This window comes from Chiloscyllium plagiosum, unplaced genomic scaffold, assembly GCF_037043375.1.
Source record: "Chiloscyllium plagiosum isolate Xiang-an unplaced genomic scaffold, Cpla_swu_hap1 HiC_scaffold_15, whole genome shotgun sequence".
Classification (NCBI taxonomy): domain Eukaryota; kingdom Metazoa; phylum Chordata; class Chondrichthyes; order Orectolobiformes; family Hemiscylliidae; genus Chiloscyllium; species Chiloscyllium plagiosum.
Genome location: NW_028270153.1, coordinates 44,077,580 through 44,095,525, shown reverse-complemented (window position 1 = coordinate 44,095,525; position 17,946 = coordinate 44,077,580). Strand labels below are relative to the sequence as shown.

The 17,946-nt window shown below is 38.9% G+C and overlaps 1 protein-coding gene across 3 annotated transcripts in view; it reads left to right on the top strand.

The window, feature by feature from the left end:
- The window catches only part of LOC122560075 (beta-1,4-galactosyltransferase 5-like), a 113,092-nt gene that overhangs the window by 48,081 nt on the left and 47,065 nt on the right, over positions 1 to 17,946 (top strand). For 2 of the 3 annotated variants that reach the window (XM_087994924.1, XM_043710287.2), the window contains 2 exons: positions 13,950 to 14,084; positions 16,869 to 16,982. In XM_087994924.1, coding sequence (XP_087851050.1) covers positions 13,950 to 14,084; positions 16,869 to 16,982 — 249 coding nt within the window. The remainder of the gene's footprint in view (positions 1 to 13,949; positions 14,085 to 16,868; positions 16,983 to 17,946) is intronic. The other variant, XM_087994925.1, reaches the window with a different exon arrangement.

Below are 17,946 nucleotides of genomic sequence, written 5' to 3'. Positions count from 1 at the left end.
TGTCTTTCGTGGATTGTGGCCAACATATGCATTGACAGTAATAAAAAAAAAATCGATAAAACCTTTTTGCTCATTTCTAACTGATAACACTCTCAAATCAGTACATGGTTGTGGTGTGCGAAACAACTTACCACCAGATATGTTTAGTTGATTAAAGCATAGAGGTTTGCCAGTTCAGGAGTAAGCTTAGGATAATTCTGTTCAACCTAGAACACAGGATATTTCTCAACCTTTTGTATCAGTAGAGTAGAAGTGAATTTTGCATATTTAAACTTTTAAAATGTTAATTAAGTTTGAATATTAATTAGCTCATAGGCTATGAGGAGTGGTGTACTCAACACCATATTGGCTATGGTTGGTCCCATTGGATTATATAAGTATCAGTGTCATCTGTGTACATCTCTATGATTCTGTAAACTGAAGTTTTTCTATAAGAATACAAGTTTCCCTGAAATTTCCTGTTATGAGAATTGAATGTAAGAGAAAACAGCAACATTATTAATCTTCTATTAAACAGTAGAAACCTATTAATTGTTGTACCTTGATCAATCTGAATTCTAAGTGTATGTATTGGAGAAGAGATGAAGATCTTGTGTCCGTTAGGTGTAGTGGGGGAATGTGAGTGCTGTTGTGGATGAGTGGAAATCAGCTCTGACTTTCATTGATATTTTAGACTTAAGATCAGAAGATTATGTTGAAACCGCAGTGGTTTCATTTGTGCAGCAAGATGCAATATATTTCAAAATTATGCAAATTAACTTCCAAACAATTGTAAAATCTGATTATTTTTGCATGAAATGAAACTGCTTTTTTTTTGTGAAGTTTTGTTCCATACTTGAATTTCAAATGCAACTCATAGGGAACAGTCAATAAATGTGTTTATTAAGCTTGTCAATGTGTTGACAATTTAGATACAATTGGAATTAACTGTAGCTAATATGTACTCCGTATCCCCTTTACGTTTGTTGCTTCATTTTGCTTATAAATACTTTATTGACTACATGGGTGTTTTACTGGTGTTGGTTAGCATTTAAAAATGGAACAAAAAAGTAGAAAGAACGTCACCAGTGGTTTTGGTGGTGGGAAAATTATTCACTTCTGCATGATAGAATTTCTGGGTGTTAAAACAGAACCTGAGCACAAGAAGGGCTCTTGTGGCACAGTGGAAGTGCCCCTACCTCTGAACTGGTATGCTTGGCTTCAAGTCCTATCCTGTTTTAGAGGTGCACCTTAGCCTGTCTGAACAATGAGGAACTTGAGTACGAGACCAAAATCAAAATACCAGTTATAGAATAAACATATGACCTGTCAAGATGCAAATACCAGTCCAGGTCAGAAATGCCAACTATAATTTGCTGTTTTTTGTCTTGCTGCCTTGTCTTTGTGACTTCCATGACTACACGTTAACATGAATCTTTTTTAGGGAGATACCCTCCATGACATACTGGATCTTTCAAAAACTTTTATAACTTTTTTTATAAAGATTTTAATGCACAATTTCCAAATATGTTGAGTCCTCAACATAGAGGTCTAAACCGAGGATTTAAATCTGCTCAGTATCCACCTTTTTGTGAGCTTCCAGAGGCTTTGTGCGCATCGCTGCCCTTCAGCATCCAGGCTGAACCTATTTTCAATGCATCAATTCCACGCCTTTTCTTGAGACAGTCTATCTCTGGCCTTTAAGTTAATTTACAGCAATTTCCTTGTTTGTTTTTTTGCCTGTTATCAGTTATGCTGAGATCTTTCAAAACTCCTTTTAAAATTATTCATAACTGTCCAGTCTGACCATTCTAATTCCTTATCAGAACCAGAAGATAATTCACCTAAAGCAATCTCTGTTTTTAACATCAAATGTTTACATTCCCTCAAGCATCTACAATACAATGGTTAACTTGAAATTTGAACACACTTTCGATGTTTGGATATTTATTTTTACTATCTATGGAGTTGTTTTTATTGCTATGGCCTCTTCTGACCACTGTCCCTTTCCTGACTAACTACAGCTGGGAGTCATTCATGCTGCATCGTTCATGGAAAAACAAAACCTTCCAACACCTTCCATAAAGCAAATTTTGCCGCACAAACCTCATCTGCCACCCAGTAGAGTATATTGTATATAAATATTTATTTGGACAAGTATTGGATTTTGAGTTCTACTAGTGAGACTGTTAGCAGTCACTTGTGTTTTACAAGAGTAAATTGAAAAGCAATATCTTGCATCCATATTTTCCTTCCAATTCTTTCATTGGACATCGGTGTTGCTGACAAAGCCAGCATTTGTTGTCCATTCTTAGTTGTGCTTGAGCAAGAAACCAAAATCATGAGCGTGGAAATCATGACATTAATTTTATCCTGTTTGCTATATTAGCACCTTTTTTAACAAGAGATTTCATATTGTCAAGCATACATCCCAGGTGAGGTTCCTAAATCATTATGGTCCCAGTCTGGAAACCCTAAACTGTTATGTTTCTGGATGAGGAGGAATGAACTGTTTCTCTGTCTTTCTCTCACCAAGCTCTTCAGTTGGTTGCAACAAGGATAAATATTTTTAAAAAGTCCGTTCCATTGTGGACACCCTTCTCCCTTACTGAAATGAACGTATGATTTAAAAGGATTTATTTTAACTGGCTTGATTGAGTTAACAAAGAGTTTATTAATTATTAAATGTGGAAAACAAATACTGGCGCACATGCACACCAATTTAGAAGTAAGTAAGGCCAAAAAGATATAATTTCCTTTTTTTTTTTAGAAAGAAAAGTATGAATCATTTGTGAAGAACGGCTGGTTGAACTTTGTGGCTGTTGCAGTGAAGGTTACAAGTGACGACAACAACGACTTTGGTAGTTAAGCAGTTAGATTCATGATCCTTACTTTTGCAGATTAGTTGAGATTCAGTAGCTTTGACTCCTATCAATTGTGTCTTCAACTTTCTGTGCAGAAAGTTTGACATTTGAATTTTTAATGTATCCTTACTAATGTACATAATTTGGTCAGGGAGATACATTGCTGCTCTCAGTTTGCAGATACCCTTTAGATGGAAATACTGGACTTGCAAAAATCTGCCAAAACCCAGTGAAAACGTTTATTTTGTTACAGTTGCAAAATCTAAGTAAGGCTTATTTTGAATAATGTTAGTTTTACAATATTTGATTTTAAAAATTCTTGCAGCACTGACAGATTACAAAGTGCAGATTACATCCTGACCTAATTCCCAGCAGAATACCCTCCCCTCTCTATGACCACCAAATTATCAACTGAGATTTCGCCAACCACACCTACCCAGCAACACCATTTCACATTGAATATCTCACCATATACCTAACACTCCAATCTGAACAAATTAACCCCTGCTGACTAGAAATCCACCCGCTCCACTCAATCTATCTTTCATGTTGGTTAAAAGACTGGAGCTTTTTAAATTTGCAGAAAACATCAGCTGGTGCCAATAAAGATGACCTGTCCTTTTCCACTGATGCAGCCCTGTGAATCTTTCTCACACCAGGATTGGAACTTCTCAGAAGTAATTTAGCAGTAGATTCAGATCAGAGGCATCTTTGTGCGCAGCCCATTGCTGCAACTGCTCAAGGAGTCAGGCCAATGTGTTCCCTCCTGGAGAGTCTGGGACCAGCGGGTATATTCTCAGAATTAAAGCTGTTAATTTAGGATTGAGATGAGGAGGAATCTCATCTCTTGCAGCGTTGAGAGTTATTGCAACTGCTTGCCATAAATGCTGTGGGAGCAGAGTTCTTGTGTATATTTAAGGCTGAAACAGATTTTTGATCAGTAGGATAATCAAGGCTTATAGGGAAACCATATGGAGAATAACCTGATTGCAGCAAAGTAGATATGAAGAATCATCCATGATCCTACTGCATTGTGGACCAGGCTTAATGGTGAACTCTTGTTCCTATTTTCTTGCGGTCTTATTTGATTGCTTTCTTGTTACAATAATTCATGGAACACTAGATTTTTATTTTTAGGCCTGTTCCTCAACAGAAAATCTACCACACCTATACTGAATGAAAATGACAATTTAAAAATGGCATCTAACTTGGTTATTTATTCTGACACATTATTGTCGAAAAACTGACAGTTACAAATTGAATCCGCGCAAGCAAGGTATCTGGGTTCAGCATTGCCAGTCACTTTTATTTGGATAGTTCCTTTTTTATAAATTCAGCCAAATGATGGCAGTGACATGACCCTTGCAGATGACAATTATCCCTCCCGGGGGCAGGAGAAATTATAACTAATGCATGTCAGCATCTGTCCTTCTCCAATTTCATGTGAATATGAGCTGATTAACATTCCAGTGAGTCAGACCCAATTATAAACGTGTACATAATACAACAGTTTGTGCAGCAATTTTCAATCTAACTATACCAGTTTGACTGTATACAACTTGAGTACTGCTGAATCAAGTCACATTTCATTACAGCTTTTCATTTTGCACTTACCACTAGGAGGGTTTACAAAATTAGCAACAAAAAGAGGAACAACATATTAGTACTGTATGAGAAGAATATGCTGAGTAGTTTGCAAGTAAATTGATGGTGGAAGCACTGCCATGGAGCCTGCACCAGTTAGATGAAACAGACTGACAGTTAACTACCGAGCTTGGTTTAACGTGAAAGCTGACTGGTTTACACTGGTCAAGGCATTGCTCTGAGGAATGAACCAGAAAATTGTGCCTCCTGTTTTGTTCAAATGGATTAAGTATAGTGTGTATAAATATTTTTTTCTGTCTGCAAAGTAGAGATGTTTGTATATTAAAGTGTGAAGTTATTGGTAAGAGTGACCACTACACTTTGTGGAGACAAAATCCTGCCTTCACATTGAAAATAACCGATCACTATGCAAATGGGACAGACCAGACCAGAACAGATCTAGCAACTCAAGACTGGACATCCATGAGGCACTGGAGGCCATTGACAGCTGCAGAATTGTACTCCTGCACAATCTGTAACTTCATGGCCTGGCATATCCACCACTCAATCATTACCATCAAGCCAGGGAATCAACCCTGGTTCAGTGGAGAGTGCAGGCGGGCATGGCAGGAACAGCACCAGGCAAACCTGACGATGAGGTGTCAATCTGGTGAAACCACCAAACAAGGCTATTTTTGTATGCCAAACAGCATAAGCCACAAGTGATAGAGCTAAGCAATCCCACAAACTATAGATCTGATCTAAGCTCTGCAGTCTGCCACATCCGGATGATTAAACTCACTGGAGGGGGAAGCTCCACAAGTATCCCCACCCACAATAATGGAAGAGCCCAGCACATTGGTATAAAAGGATTAGGCTGAAAGGTTCGCAGCAATCTTCAGTGAAGTGCCGAGTGAATGATCCATCTCTGCCTCCTGCAGTGGTCCCCAGCATTACAGATGCCAGTCTACAGCCAATTTAATTCACTCCAAGTGATGATACGAAACAATTGGAGTCACTGGATACTGAAAAGGATAGTGGCCCTGACAACATTCTAGCAATAGTACTGAAGGCTTGTGTTCCAGAACTTGCCGCTCCCCAAGCCAAGCTGTTTCAGTCCAGTTAGAACACTAGTATCTACCTGACAATGTGGAAAGTGGCACAAATATGCCATGTACATAAAAAGTACGACAAACCTATCCAATTACTGCCCCATCAGTCTACTCTCGATAATCAGTAAGTGATGGAAAGTATCATCAACAGTGCTATCAAGTAGCACCATCTCAGTCATAACTTTCTCAGTGATGCCCAGTTTTGGTTTCATCAGGGCCACTCTGCTCCTGACCTCATTAAAACCTCGGTTCAAACATGTTCCACAACGGTGAAGTGAGAGTGACAGCCCTTTGACATTAAGGCTTCATTTGACAGAGTGTAGCATCAAGGAGCCCTAGCAAAACTGGAATCAATGGGTACTGGGGCAACCTCTCCAATAATTAGTCATACCTGCCACATAGGAAGATAGTCTTGGTTGCTGGAGGTCAGTCATCCCAGCTCCAGGGCATCTGCAGGAATTCCTCAGGGCAGTATTCTAGGCTCAACCATTTTCAGCTATTTCATCAATCACTTTCTCTCCATTATGAGGTCAGAAGAGGAGATGTTCACCAATGATTGCACAATGTTCAGCACCATTTGCAATTCCTCAGACATTGAAGCAATCTGTGTCGAAATGCAACCAGTTCTGGACAACATCCAGGCTTTGTCTGACGAAGTGGCAAGTAACATTTGCGCCACACAAATGCCAGACTCTGACCACTACCAATAAGAGACAATCTACGAGCCCCTCTTGGCATTCAATGGTGTTACCATCACTGAATTGCCCACTGTCAACACCTGGAAGTTATCAGTGATCAGAAATTCCACTGCACTCACCATATAAACATAGTGTCAATAAGAGCAGGTCACAGGCTAGGAATACTATGGTGAGTAACTCACTTCCTGACTCCCCAAAACCTGGCCACTGTGTGCAAGGCACAAGTCAGGAGTGTGATGGAATACTTCCCACTTGCCTGGATAACTGCAGCTCCAACAACACTCCAGAAGCTTGACACTATCCAGGATAAAGTAGCTTGCTTGATTGGTACCGCATCCACTCTTTCTAGCACTGACGTTATGCACCTGTGTACTAATAACAAAATGCACTGCAGCAATTCACCAAAGATCCTCAAACAGCACCTTCCAAACCCACAACCGCTTCCATCTAGAAGAACAAGGCTAGCAGATATATGGAAACACCACTGCCTTCGAGTTTCCCTCCAAGTCACTTACAATCCTGACTTGGAAATATATCAACATTCTACACTGACTGCTGGGCCCCTTGCTAAGATATTTATATCATTGATAGTCACAGGTGAGGTGCCGGAAGACTGGAGGTTGGCTAACATGGTGCCACTGTTTAAGAAAGGTGGTAATAACAAGCCAGGAGACTATAGACCAGTGGTAGTGGGTAAGTTGTTGGAGGGAATCCTGAGGATGTACATGTATTTGGAAAGGCAAGGACTGATTAGGGATAGTCAACGTGGCTTTGTGCATGGGAAATCATGTCTCACAAACATGATCGAGTTTTTTGAAGTAACAAAGAAGATTGATGAGGGCAGAGCGGTAGATGTGATCTCTATGGACTTCAGTAAGGCATTTGACAAGGTACCCCATGGGAGACTGGTTAGCAAGATTAGATCCCATAGAATACAGGGAGAACTAGCCATTTGGATACAGAACTGGCTCAAAGGTAGAAGACAGAGGGTGGTGGTGGATAGTTGTTTTTCAGACTGGAGGCCTGTGACCAGTGGAGTGCCAGAAGGATCAGTGCAGGGTCCACTACTTTTCATCATTTGTATAAATGATTTGGATGTGAGCATAAGAGGTATAGTTAGTAAGTTTGTAGATGACACTAAAATTGGAGGTGTAGTGGACAGCGAAAAAGGTTACCTCAGATTACAGCAGGGCGAATGGGCTGAGAAGTGGCAATTTAATTCCGATAAATGTGAGGTGTTGCATTTTGGGAAAGCAAATCTTAGCAGGACGTTTACATTTAATGGTAAGGTCCTAGGGAGTGTTGCTGAACTAAGAGACCTTGGAGTGCAGGTTCATAGCTCCTTGAAAGTGGAGTCGCAGGTAGATGGGATAGTGAAGAAGGCATTTGGTATGCTTTCCTTTATTGGTCAGAGCATTAAGTACAGGAGTTGGGAGGTCATGTTGCAACTATATAGGATATTGGTTTGGCCACTTTTGGAATATTGCATGCAATTCTGGTCTCCTTCCTATCAGAAAGATGTTGTAAAACTTGAAAGAGTTCAGAAAAGAATTACAAGGATGTTGCCAGGGTTGGAGGATTTGATCTATAAGGGGGAGGTTGAATAGGCTGAGGCCATTTTTCCCTGGAGCGTTCAAGGCTGAGGGGTGACCTTCTAGTGGTTTACAAAATTATGAGGGGCATGGATAGGATAAATAGACAAAGTCTCTTCCTTGGGGTGGGGGTGTCCAGAACCAGAGGGTATAGGTTTAGAGTGAGAGGGGAAAGATATAAAAGAGACCTAAGGGGCAACCTATTCTTGCAGAGGGTGGTACGTGTATGAAATGAGCTGCCAGTGGAAGAGGTGGAGGTTAGTACAATAAATTGAAAAGGCATTTAGATGGGTATATGAATAGGAAGGGTTTAAAGGGATATGGGCCAGGTGCTGGCAGGTGGGACTAAATTGGCTTGGGATATCTGGTCAGCATGGACGGGTCTGACCGAAGGTTCTGTTTCGCGCTGTACATGTCTATGACTAAGTTTTTAAATGACAACCCTAAATTGGTTGTCAGAATAATTCTTTGCACACTCTGGATCATCTAGCAAATGTTGTCCCATCACAAAATCACATCTAATGTTGAACAATGCTGAGAAACTTGCAGGTACTAACTGGTTGGATATAATCAGTGTCATTAGTATCTTACCTATGAGCAATTAAAAGGACATACTGTCTTGTTAACATTTTAGGGGCTTAAATAATTTTAAAGTTCACAGTCTAGTAATGACTTGGAAATTTCTTACTTGTCAAGACTCAAATCTTTTGTCTGTGACTAATCAAGATCTCTGAAAGTTGCCACCCAGGTAAATAGTGCGGTGAGGAAGGCATATGGCGTACTGGCTTTTATTGGTAGAGGAATTGAGTTCCGGAGTCCTGAGATCATGTTGCAGTTGTATAAGACTCTGGTGCGGCCGCATCTGAAGTATTGTGTGCGTTTTGGTCGCCATACTATAGGAAGGATGTGGAGGTACTGGAACGGGTGCAGAGGTGGTTTACCAGGATGTTGCCTGGTATGGTAGGAAGATCGTATGAGGAAAGGCTGAGGCACTTGGGGCTGTTTTCATTGGAGAAAAGAAGGTTTAGGGGTGACTTGATAGAGGTGTACAAGATGATTAGGGGTTTAGATAGGGTTGACCATGAGAACCTTTTTCCACGTATGGAGTCAGCTATTACGAGGGGGCATAGCTTTAAATTAAGGGGTGGTAGGTATAGGACAGATGTTAGGGGTAGGTTCTTTACTAGTGAGTCGTGAGTTCATGGAATGCCCTGCCAGTAGCAGTGGTGAACTCTTCCTCTTTATAGGCATTTAAGCGGGCATTGGATAGGCATATGGAGGATAGTGGGCGAGTATAGGTTAGGTGGGCTTGGATCGGCGCAACATCGAGGGCCAAAGGGCCTGTTCTGCGCTGTATTTTTCTATGTTCTAAGACTAAAGCTCAATTGCTGATTCGTAATTCTGTTTTGAGGATTGGCTTTCTAAGTTACCGACTGAAATTTGCAAATTATGTGTGGGACTTCCCATCTTCTCAACTCACATACACTGCCAGCACTTGGTGTCGAGCATCACAGATTTAAACAGTGCTCACTGAAATCAGTGTCAGGTGTGATGTGGTATGAGTGTAATGAGTTTCTTGGAGTGCACACATTTTCAGCAGAATTAGAGAAAGTGTGAAAGGGAAAATTAAATTGTCTTTTGTAGTAGCTTTGCAATTTAAATAAAATGGGAAATGTCGTGCAAAAATTCCTTACGCTGCTCGTAGGCATGTCAAAATTGGCAGCAATGTTTCCCCATAATCAAAAAATTACGGTACCTCATAAAACCATTTAATTACCTATAAGCCATTGTTAATGGCTTCTGCCAAAACATGGGATGTCCTTCATTTTATAGCAAATAATAACAATGGTGGTCTAGGTTTACAGGCAGCAGACTCAGCCGAGAGCATTAATCGAGCTAATTAAACTAACATACTCTGTCAGGCATTAACATGCAATGCCAGCATTCCATGAATTGTTTCACTTTGGCAATTTTGATACATTTTGCACTTCAATAGTGATTTTTGAAACCGTACTAAATACTGTGTTGAATTCTCAGTTTAGTTTGTCAGGCAATGGTGAATAATGATTCTTTTTTTCCATGAATCTAGCTTTCAATAGTACAGAATTTTGAAATTTTTATCAGTACAGTCGTCTTGTTGTCAAACTTGTGTAAACAAGATCATGCATTGATTCTATTGAATGGATCAAGGATGCTATTTGAATAGAAATAAGGAATCACATGACATGAAAACCAGCTAGATAATTTAATGGAAATTCATGAGACTTAGCAAAAAAGGTTGCTCATAAAGTACTGAAGTTTGTACAGTAATGGGGTTGAGTGCATTGTCATTGCAGCAATTGGTAATATTTCAATAAGTTTGCATTTCATGGAAATGGTTCAAAGCATTATCGTTTTGATCTAGGTTTCCCAGCCTAGTTTGATGCAAGGTGGTCTTCTGGTTTGAATCCTTTTTTTTTAGAATTTGTAATGGTCTGATACAACCGAATATTTGCTAATACAGTTCAAGGGGAGGGGTTGATTTAGAGATAACTGCATAACCAAGGGACTTTAAGGCCAATGATCGATAAGGTTGCTTTTTCACCCTGTTTTTGTTAACAAACGTTCTAGCTACGTTAAATCAAATACAATCATGAAGACAAAAACTTATTAATGGATATCCTGGAAAACTTGAAATAAAAAGAGAAAATGCTGGAAATACTTAGCAGGTCTGGCTCATTTGAGGCAGCAAACAAAATTAATGTTTAAAGATAGTAACCTTTTGTCAATTCTAACCAAAGAGCACAGACCTGAAATAATTTCATCTCTTTCTCTTCTAACAAATGTGAGACCTGCTGAGTAGTTCTAGCAATTTGTCTTTAAGCATTACTGACATGTTTTTCTTTAAGAAGTAAATATTATTATCTACGCATTATATTACAGTACAGAAGACTCCACAAGATATAATTGGATTTTATAAATTTATATGCATTAAAATTCTATTTTTATTTTAATTATACTCTGGTCACTTAGTTAGCCATCCTAACTTGGTTGTGTTTGTCTTAAAAATTTTAAACAACTCAGCTTTTTTTAATCTTTGGTTACTCCACTTGGAGACTTTCAAACCATGATAGAAAGATTTGAAGCATGTTGGTGAGACTTGCAAATGATACAAGTGACTTTCGAGCACCAGTACCACAGCATTCCTCTACAGCATTGACCGTTCAAAAGGCTCCCACCCATTAAAAGGTATTGGTCACAAATTTTCGAGTTGGTGAACACAAATAGAAAATCCCTGTGGGTCTGGTAATATTTACCCAAGGTAGAAAGCTCCTGGTAAGCATGTGTTTAAATAATGAGGTATTTAGATAAAAGTACTTTCATCATATTTGGAGAGTCTGATTATGGCACATTCTGCTTCAGCTCAGTCTTCCCAATAGCTCAGTGAGTTTTAAACAAACGCTGAACTGAGCTAGAGAAGCAAGGTAGGATCTTAGTTTAATGACAGAATTGCATTGAATTCAATGCAGCGCATTGTCATTGGCAATCCCATGCTAACGAGCGTGATTGTCCACCTAGGAAATTGCGTGTCACTAATCCAATATACGGGATACAAGAGAACTGTATGCCTTGGATTATAGAAGGTGAAGAATTGTCAGAAATATTGGAGAATGCAAGGACCTGGATTTTTGACAGTGAAGTGGTTACAATTGGTGTTTGCAGTCATTAGTTCTCTGAAATTTCACAACTCCAGGGTGTAGCACAGGCACAAGTTGATACAAATCCTGAAGTTGCAATTTGTCACTGTACCCTGTTACAGGCTACACTGTGCCTCTGCATCTGCCTACACTGAGTCAGCAACCATTACAGTCACTGAAAACATCCCCTCTTCCACACCCTCATTGCTGCTCTAAGCATTAACCATTGTTCAGTCAGGTTATAGAAGTCTTTAATGGTGATATGAGTAACTTTTTATTTCTTTTTTATTTTGGCCTTGAGGATTTGTCAATCACTCCATCAACTTTGAGAATGTGGTGAAGATTTGCTTGCTTCACCCTCTAATCCACGTGATGTAGTAACACCCACATGCAGTTAAAATAAGAATTGCAAGTTTTGAGCCTCGTGACACTGACAGGACAGAAATATAGTTCCAAGTTAGGGTGGTGAGTGGCATGGAGGGTAGCTGTGGGAGATGCCCTTATCCTTCTAGCTAATAGAATTTCTGTGTTTGGTGAATTACTGCAGTGAGTCTTCTAGGTATGACATACTTGCTTTTGTGGTGGTGGTAATGAATGGTGTGTCAAGCAAATGGACTGCTTGTTTTGGATGATGTCAACTTTAAATTATTGCTGGAGCTGAAACATCAAGACAAGTGAGAAGTATTCCATTACTGTCTGGACTAACGGTAGGCAGATACTAGGAAGTTAAGAGGTGAGTTAAAAATCGAAGTTCCCAACTTCTGACCCTCCAACATTACGGCATTCCCTCCGTACTGACCCTCTAACAGCTTCTGACCTGCTGTTGATATCTAATTTAATTTTTGGTGAATGATAACCAGAAATTATTGATTGTAGAGGATTCAGTGATGATAATGCTGCTGAGGTCAGGGGGAGATAGTTAGATTCCATGCCATTAGAGTTGATCATTGTCTGGGACTTTTGAGGGGCAAACATTACTTGTTTGTTATCAATCAATCATAGGCAAGATATTGCCAGATCATCATGCATCTGGTCACAGGCTGCTTAAGTATTTGAAGAAATGCAAATGTTATCGATGAGCAGTCATCACCCAACAGCTCCATTTCGGTGTTGGAGAAGAGACCATTGGTGAAGCAGTTGAAGATGGTTGGGCTAAGGATATTATGATAAACTTGGAAGGGCTCTTGTGGTGCCTGGGTTCAGATCCCACCTGCTCTAGAATATGTAATAACATCTCTGAGCAGGTTGATTAGAAAAAAAATGTTAAATAGAAAATGGTGATTCTGTGGTGTAGTGGTTATCACATTTGCCTCACGCAGAAGATTCCTTGTTCAAAACAACATTGCTACCATATAGTGGGCGGCACGATGGCACAGTGGTTAGCACTGCTGCCTCACAGCACCAGATGCCCGGGTTCAATTCCCACCTCAGGCGATTATCTGTGTGAAGTTTGCAAATTCTCCCCGTGTCTGCGTGGGTTTCCTCCGGGTGTTCCGGTTTCCTCCCACAGTCCAAAGATGTGCAGGTCAGGTGAATTGGCCATGCTAAATTGCCCATAGTGTTAGGTAAGGGGTAGATGTGTCAGGGTATGGGTGGGTTGTGCTTCGGCAGGGCGGTGTGGACTTGTTGGGCCGAAGGGCCTGTTTCCACACTATAAGTAATCTAATCTAATCTAATTGTAGAGGCCGACTTGCGGTGCAGTGGTAGTATCCCTGCCTATGGGCTGTGGAGGCTTGGGTTCAAGTACCAACTGCTCCAGAGGTGTGTAATAATATCTAAATTCAAGATTTAGAAAGATAGACAATTTCTCTTCCCAGCTTTTTCATCCAAGTTTTACCTTTGTGTTTCACATTGGGTTTTCATAAATCACTTTCTACAAGCCTTGTTGATGAATTGTAGAGCATTCCTGTTTTGAGATAGAGCATAAATACATATTGTTAACAATCTGTGTAGTTACATTTTAAAAAGTGTGGCTGTTTTATCTTGACTTTGTACAGAAGGCATGGCTGAAAGCTACACTTTATTCACAGAGGTTGACCTAGAGTGGATCATCTTCACCTAAGGCAGTATACTGCTAGTGTCTTGCTGCTTCCTTGACCTTTTAAGAGTTCAACCATTTATCACCGTTTTGAATTTTACTGTTATTGAGTGCTTGCTGTATTATGGCTTTTGTTAGAAAAACCACATAATTCAATCCCTACAGTACTTGTTTGCATTTCTGATTTCAGTCACACTAATGTGCAAAGTCAGAAACTCAAGTTTGCACCCTATTGGGTGCCTCATTTTTGGATCTGTATCATTAAGACTGATGTTTGTACTTCTTTCAATTTTAATGAGATACTCAATTTATTTCCAGATGTGGCACCTGTAGTTCAATTAAACAGCAATTCCACATAATGCAGTTTTGCTAAACTGAGCATGTTTGTGCATTTTTGTTTTCCAGTAAACACATATCTATTTATGATGCAAGCCCAAGGCATCATGATCAGAGAGAGTGTGAAAACAATGGGATCTCAAATGTATGAGCAGGTGGTTCGCAGCACCTATGCCAAGATGAACAGCAGCCTTAATGGTACAGGTATTTATGCAGTAGCCATGGTAACAAATTAAAGGGTAGAATATATTTTATACATGTGCAGTATTGATCATTTATTAAGCATAAGAAAATTTGTTTGTAGAATTGCTTTCCCATCTTAGCAACTTATCTTATTCTTAAAAATTCAATATTTTATCATTGAAATTTTATATGTTTACATATTTCTAGTTGTTTTAGTTGGTAATACTTTATCCTCCAGGTCAACTTGGAAGGTTGTGTTTTGAACTCAGTTCAGTTCTGTGAGGCCCTAATTGAAGATGTCACTATGTTAGTACTGGCTAAATTTTGAATTATTTGAGATGTCATCTTATGGATGTGTTAAACCAAACCTCTGTGTGCCTGTTTGGACTGACAAAAAATTTCTTTGTAGTGTTTAAAGAGGAGCTTGGAGGTCTTTCCATGTCCTTGCCATCAGTGAACACGTTTCACTGTCAGCCACTTGATATCACATTTGGCAGAGTGCAAATGGCAGTTGTGACTTCACCTAGCTAAGTAACTACACTTCAAAGGTAGCTTTATTGGATCTAAAGTACTTTTAAAATTTTGGTGGATATGATGGGGCGTACATAAACATTTTGTCTGCTCTTTTGAAGAGTTGAGTATATTTGTATGGTCTATTAAAGAAAGAAAGGGTATGCTGTGCAGTTTAAAATAAGCTATGAATAATGGCAGGTAATATATTTTTAAAATGCAAATTATACCCCGAGAATGTTTTCATTTTTGTCAGCCACCTGCTTTCTCTGGTATTATTCCAACCTGGAAGCACTGTCACCTATGAATGTTCTAAAAATTGGCAATCCTCCCAATTCCAATGTATATTTCAAGGGTAACTTAACCCATCATTATTATTCTCCTCTGCAATGGAACTGCTTCTCATTTTATCATCATATAATTCCATATTACCATTTGGGACATGTGCACTGATAGTACCCTAAGGTCAGATGACCTAGCTTTGTTTAGCTAAAGGGTTTCATATAGCCCAATATACTGACATTCCATTGTGAAAATCTTAACTCCGCTATCTAATAAATGTATTTGATGAACAAATGTTTTCTGTCGGCAGAATTCCCATCTGCGAAGATGCTAAGTTTTATATATCTGCCAATTGTAGATTAATTTGCTTTATGTATAAAGTGTTCTATTCAAAAGAGATGCCTTGTACTAAATTTGAGGTTTTAAAGCCAAAGCATGTTGAAATTCATGAATTGATTTAGTATCTACATAATTAATTGGCAGTAACATTGAAACAGATGTCTTAGTCTTTTAAAACAAAATTGAGAAAATGTTTATACAAAGGTAACTGAAGACTTATTAGGATAAAATTGACTCAATTTACTTTAATGAACAAAATACTTCAATTTTTAAAAAAAATTATGGAAAACAATCTTATGAAGGGCAATTATTTACAACCTTGAATGTTTCTTGTGTATTTACTGAGCTTTTATGGTTCATGTCACTCGTTGCAATAATATTTGTTTTAGTTTATTAAATGATGTTGTGATATCCATTTTTACTGAAGTGAATTTAATAGTGTAGTGTATAACATTCATAAAGCAACTTACCATAAATTTAATACATGTTAATCCTTGCTTCTGTGAAGATCTAAAAGTGCTGCTTCTGGATTCAAAAGTGAAGGTGAGAAAGACAATAGAGGACTTTGTCTCCTGATGGTAAAAGTTGGCAATTTATTTAAACAGCAGAAGTCTTATCCAAATTCTTTTTTCTGTTTGCCATTCATCCACACCCTGAAACCCATGTACAAATCTAAAAGGAACGACCTTGAAATTATTTTCAATTAGCTTCAAGGTGTAGAATCGTGGAGTATAGAAGAGGCTCTCTGGCCCATCAAGTCTGCATTGTCAAATGACTACATCTATACTAGTCCCACCTTCCAGGACTATGCCCATAGCCTTGAATGTTATGACATTTGAAATGCTGATTAAAATAATTTTTAAAGGTTGAGAGTTTTCTTGACCCAACTACCCTCCCAGGCAGTGCATTCTGGATTCCCACAACCTGCTGGGCAAAACCTACTCATCACTTTAAATTTGTGTTTTCCACCCCCACCCCCATACCCCCCCACCCCCATTATTCACCCTTGAACCAAGGGGAACAGCTGGATCATTGTGATATGTGCCATCATCTATTACTGTGCAATTGGTCCTTTTATTGCTGAATGGTGTTTCCTATCTCTTTTCTGCTCACACCTTATTGCTCAGTAAGAATTGGAAAACAATGGTGTTCAGCATCCACATAGCCCAGCTTCATCAATTGGTTGTAAATTAGGTGACAGTAATGGGATTGATCTGCATTAGCCTTATTTGACCACTAGCACTCAGAACCCTTTTTTGAAGGGGTACTTTCCGCTAGCTCTGCCAGTTAGCAACTTCCCCATCTCTGAAAATGTATCCCAATTGCGAGATGAGAGTGTAACTCTGGTAGTCATAAGCAATTACGATCAAAAATGTATTTTTCTTCGTGTTAGGAACAAGATCACCTATGCCTAAAGCAGAGAAACTTCTCATTTATACTCTCAATAAATATTTGAAAATGTAACAGGAAGTAATAAATATTTGGACATCCTTAAAGTCTAGTAGATTGATACATGACTATTATTGTGAAGAGAAAAAAAAATATTTTTTTAAATTTATATTTAAGATTGAATTATTTGCCAGTTAACTTGATGTCCCGATTCTCTGTGCTATACCTTTACTTGTGCTATGCCTGCAGTAATGAAACTTATTGTACTCTCAATATTCTTCTCAGATTATCCAGATGATTTAAATGATAGTGAAACTTATCTACAAACCACAACATTTCTTCCTGAAGATTTTACGTACCAAGCAAACCTCATGTGTCCTGAAAGACTTCCTTCTATGAGTGAGTGTGCAGGTCGTTTTGCTATAATGTGCATTTCATTAATGTTAATTTGCTACAATACGATTGATAAATTGGGGGCACTGTTTTTACAGCACAAACTTTTAAAATGTGTGTTGGCTGTCATGCGATTACATCGCCAGCACCTTAAGCGCTGTTTCTAAAGCGCAATTTTTCTATAATGCGGAGTTGCACAAGAACACAACCATTGTGTTATAGAAGAACTACCTGTATAAAGAAAGAAACAAATTATAGTAAATTTCCAAAGACATCAACTTTCTGTCAGAATTAATCTGTTGGAGTTTGTTCCCACCTCCAGCCACCATTTGGGTTGGCTGTTTAGAGCTATGTGTGCATGTGCAGTCTAGTGACAACTGGCTCCAGTGAATCTCTGGTGTGTCAATATGCCTCTGCACATGCCCAGGTGACATCATGACTGATGGTTCACTCTCAATGTGCAGAGAGTGGAACGGTGATAAATTCATTGTTCAGAAATACCAAGAGAAGATACATGATCAACTGTCTGGTTATTACAGGCTAAGCTATGATGATGGCTAGAATTCTTTTAACTGTTATTCTACCATTTTAGTTTCAAATACTATGCCTGTTGTCATTCAACACAGCATTTTTTTTATTCTTGGTTCTGAAGCAGAGAAAGTCATTGTCACAGAGCTGCTTCTGCGTTTTTACAGTAGATGCCAGAGTTTATTTCTACCCTGTGAATATATGGGACAGTATGGCAGGCAGCTGCTGCTTGGTCACTTGGCAATGATGCTGTTGCAGTGCTATGTTTCTACTCATGCATTTGGCACTACACCTAGTGGTGGTGTTGCCCATAAGCCTTATCCAGTATAAGAATTATTTTATCCATGCAGCATTATTGCTCGCATTTTCTCTTGTATAGAAATACCACAATATTTGGGAATGAATTCCAAAACCCTTAACAAAATATATGCATGAAAATCTA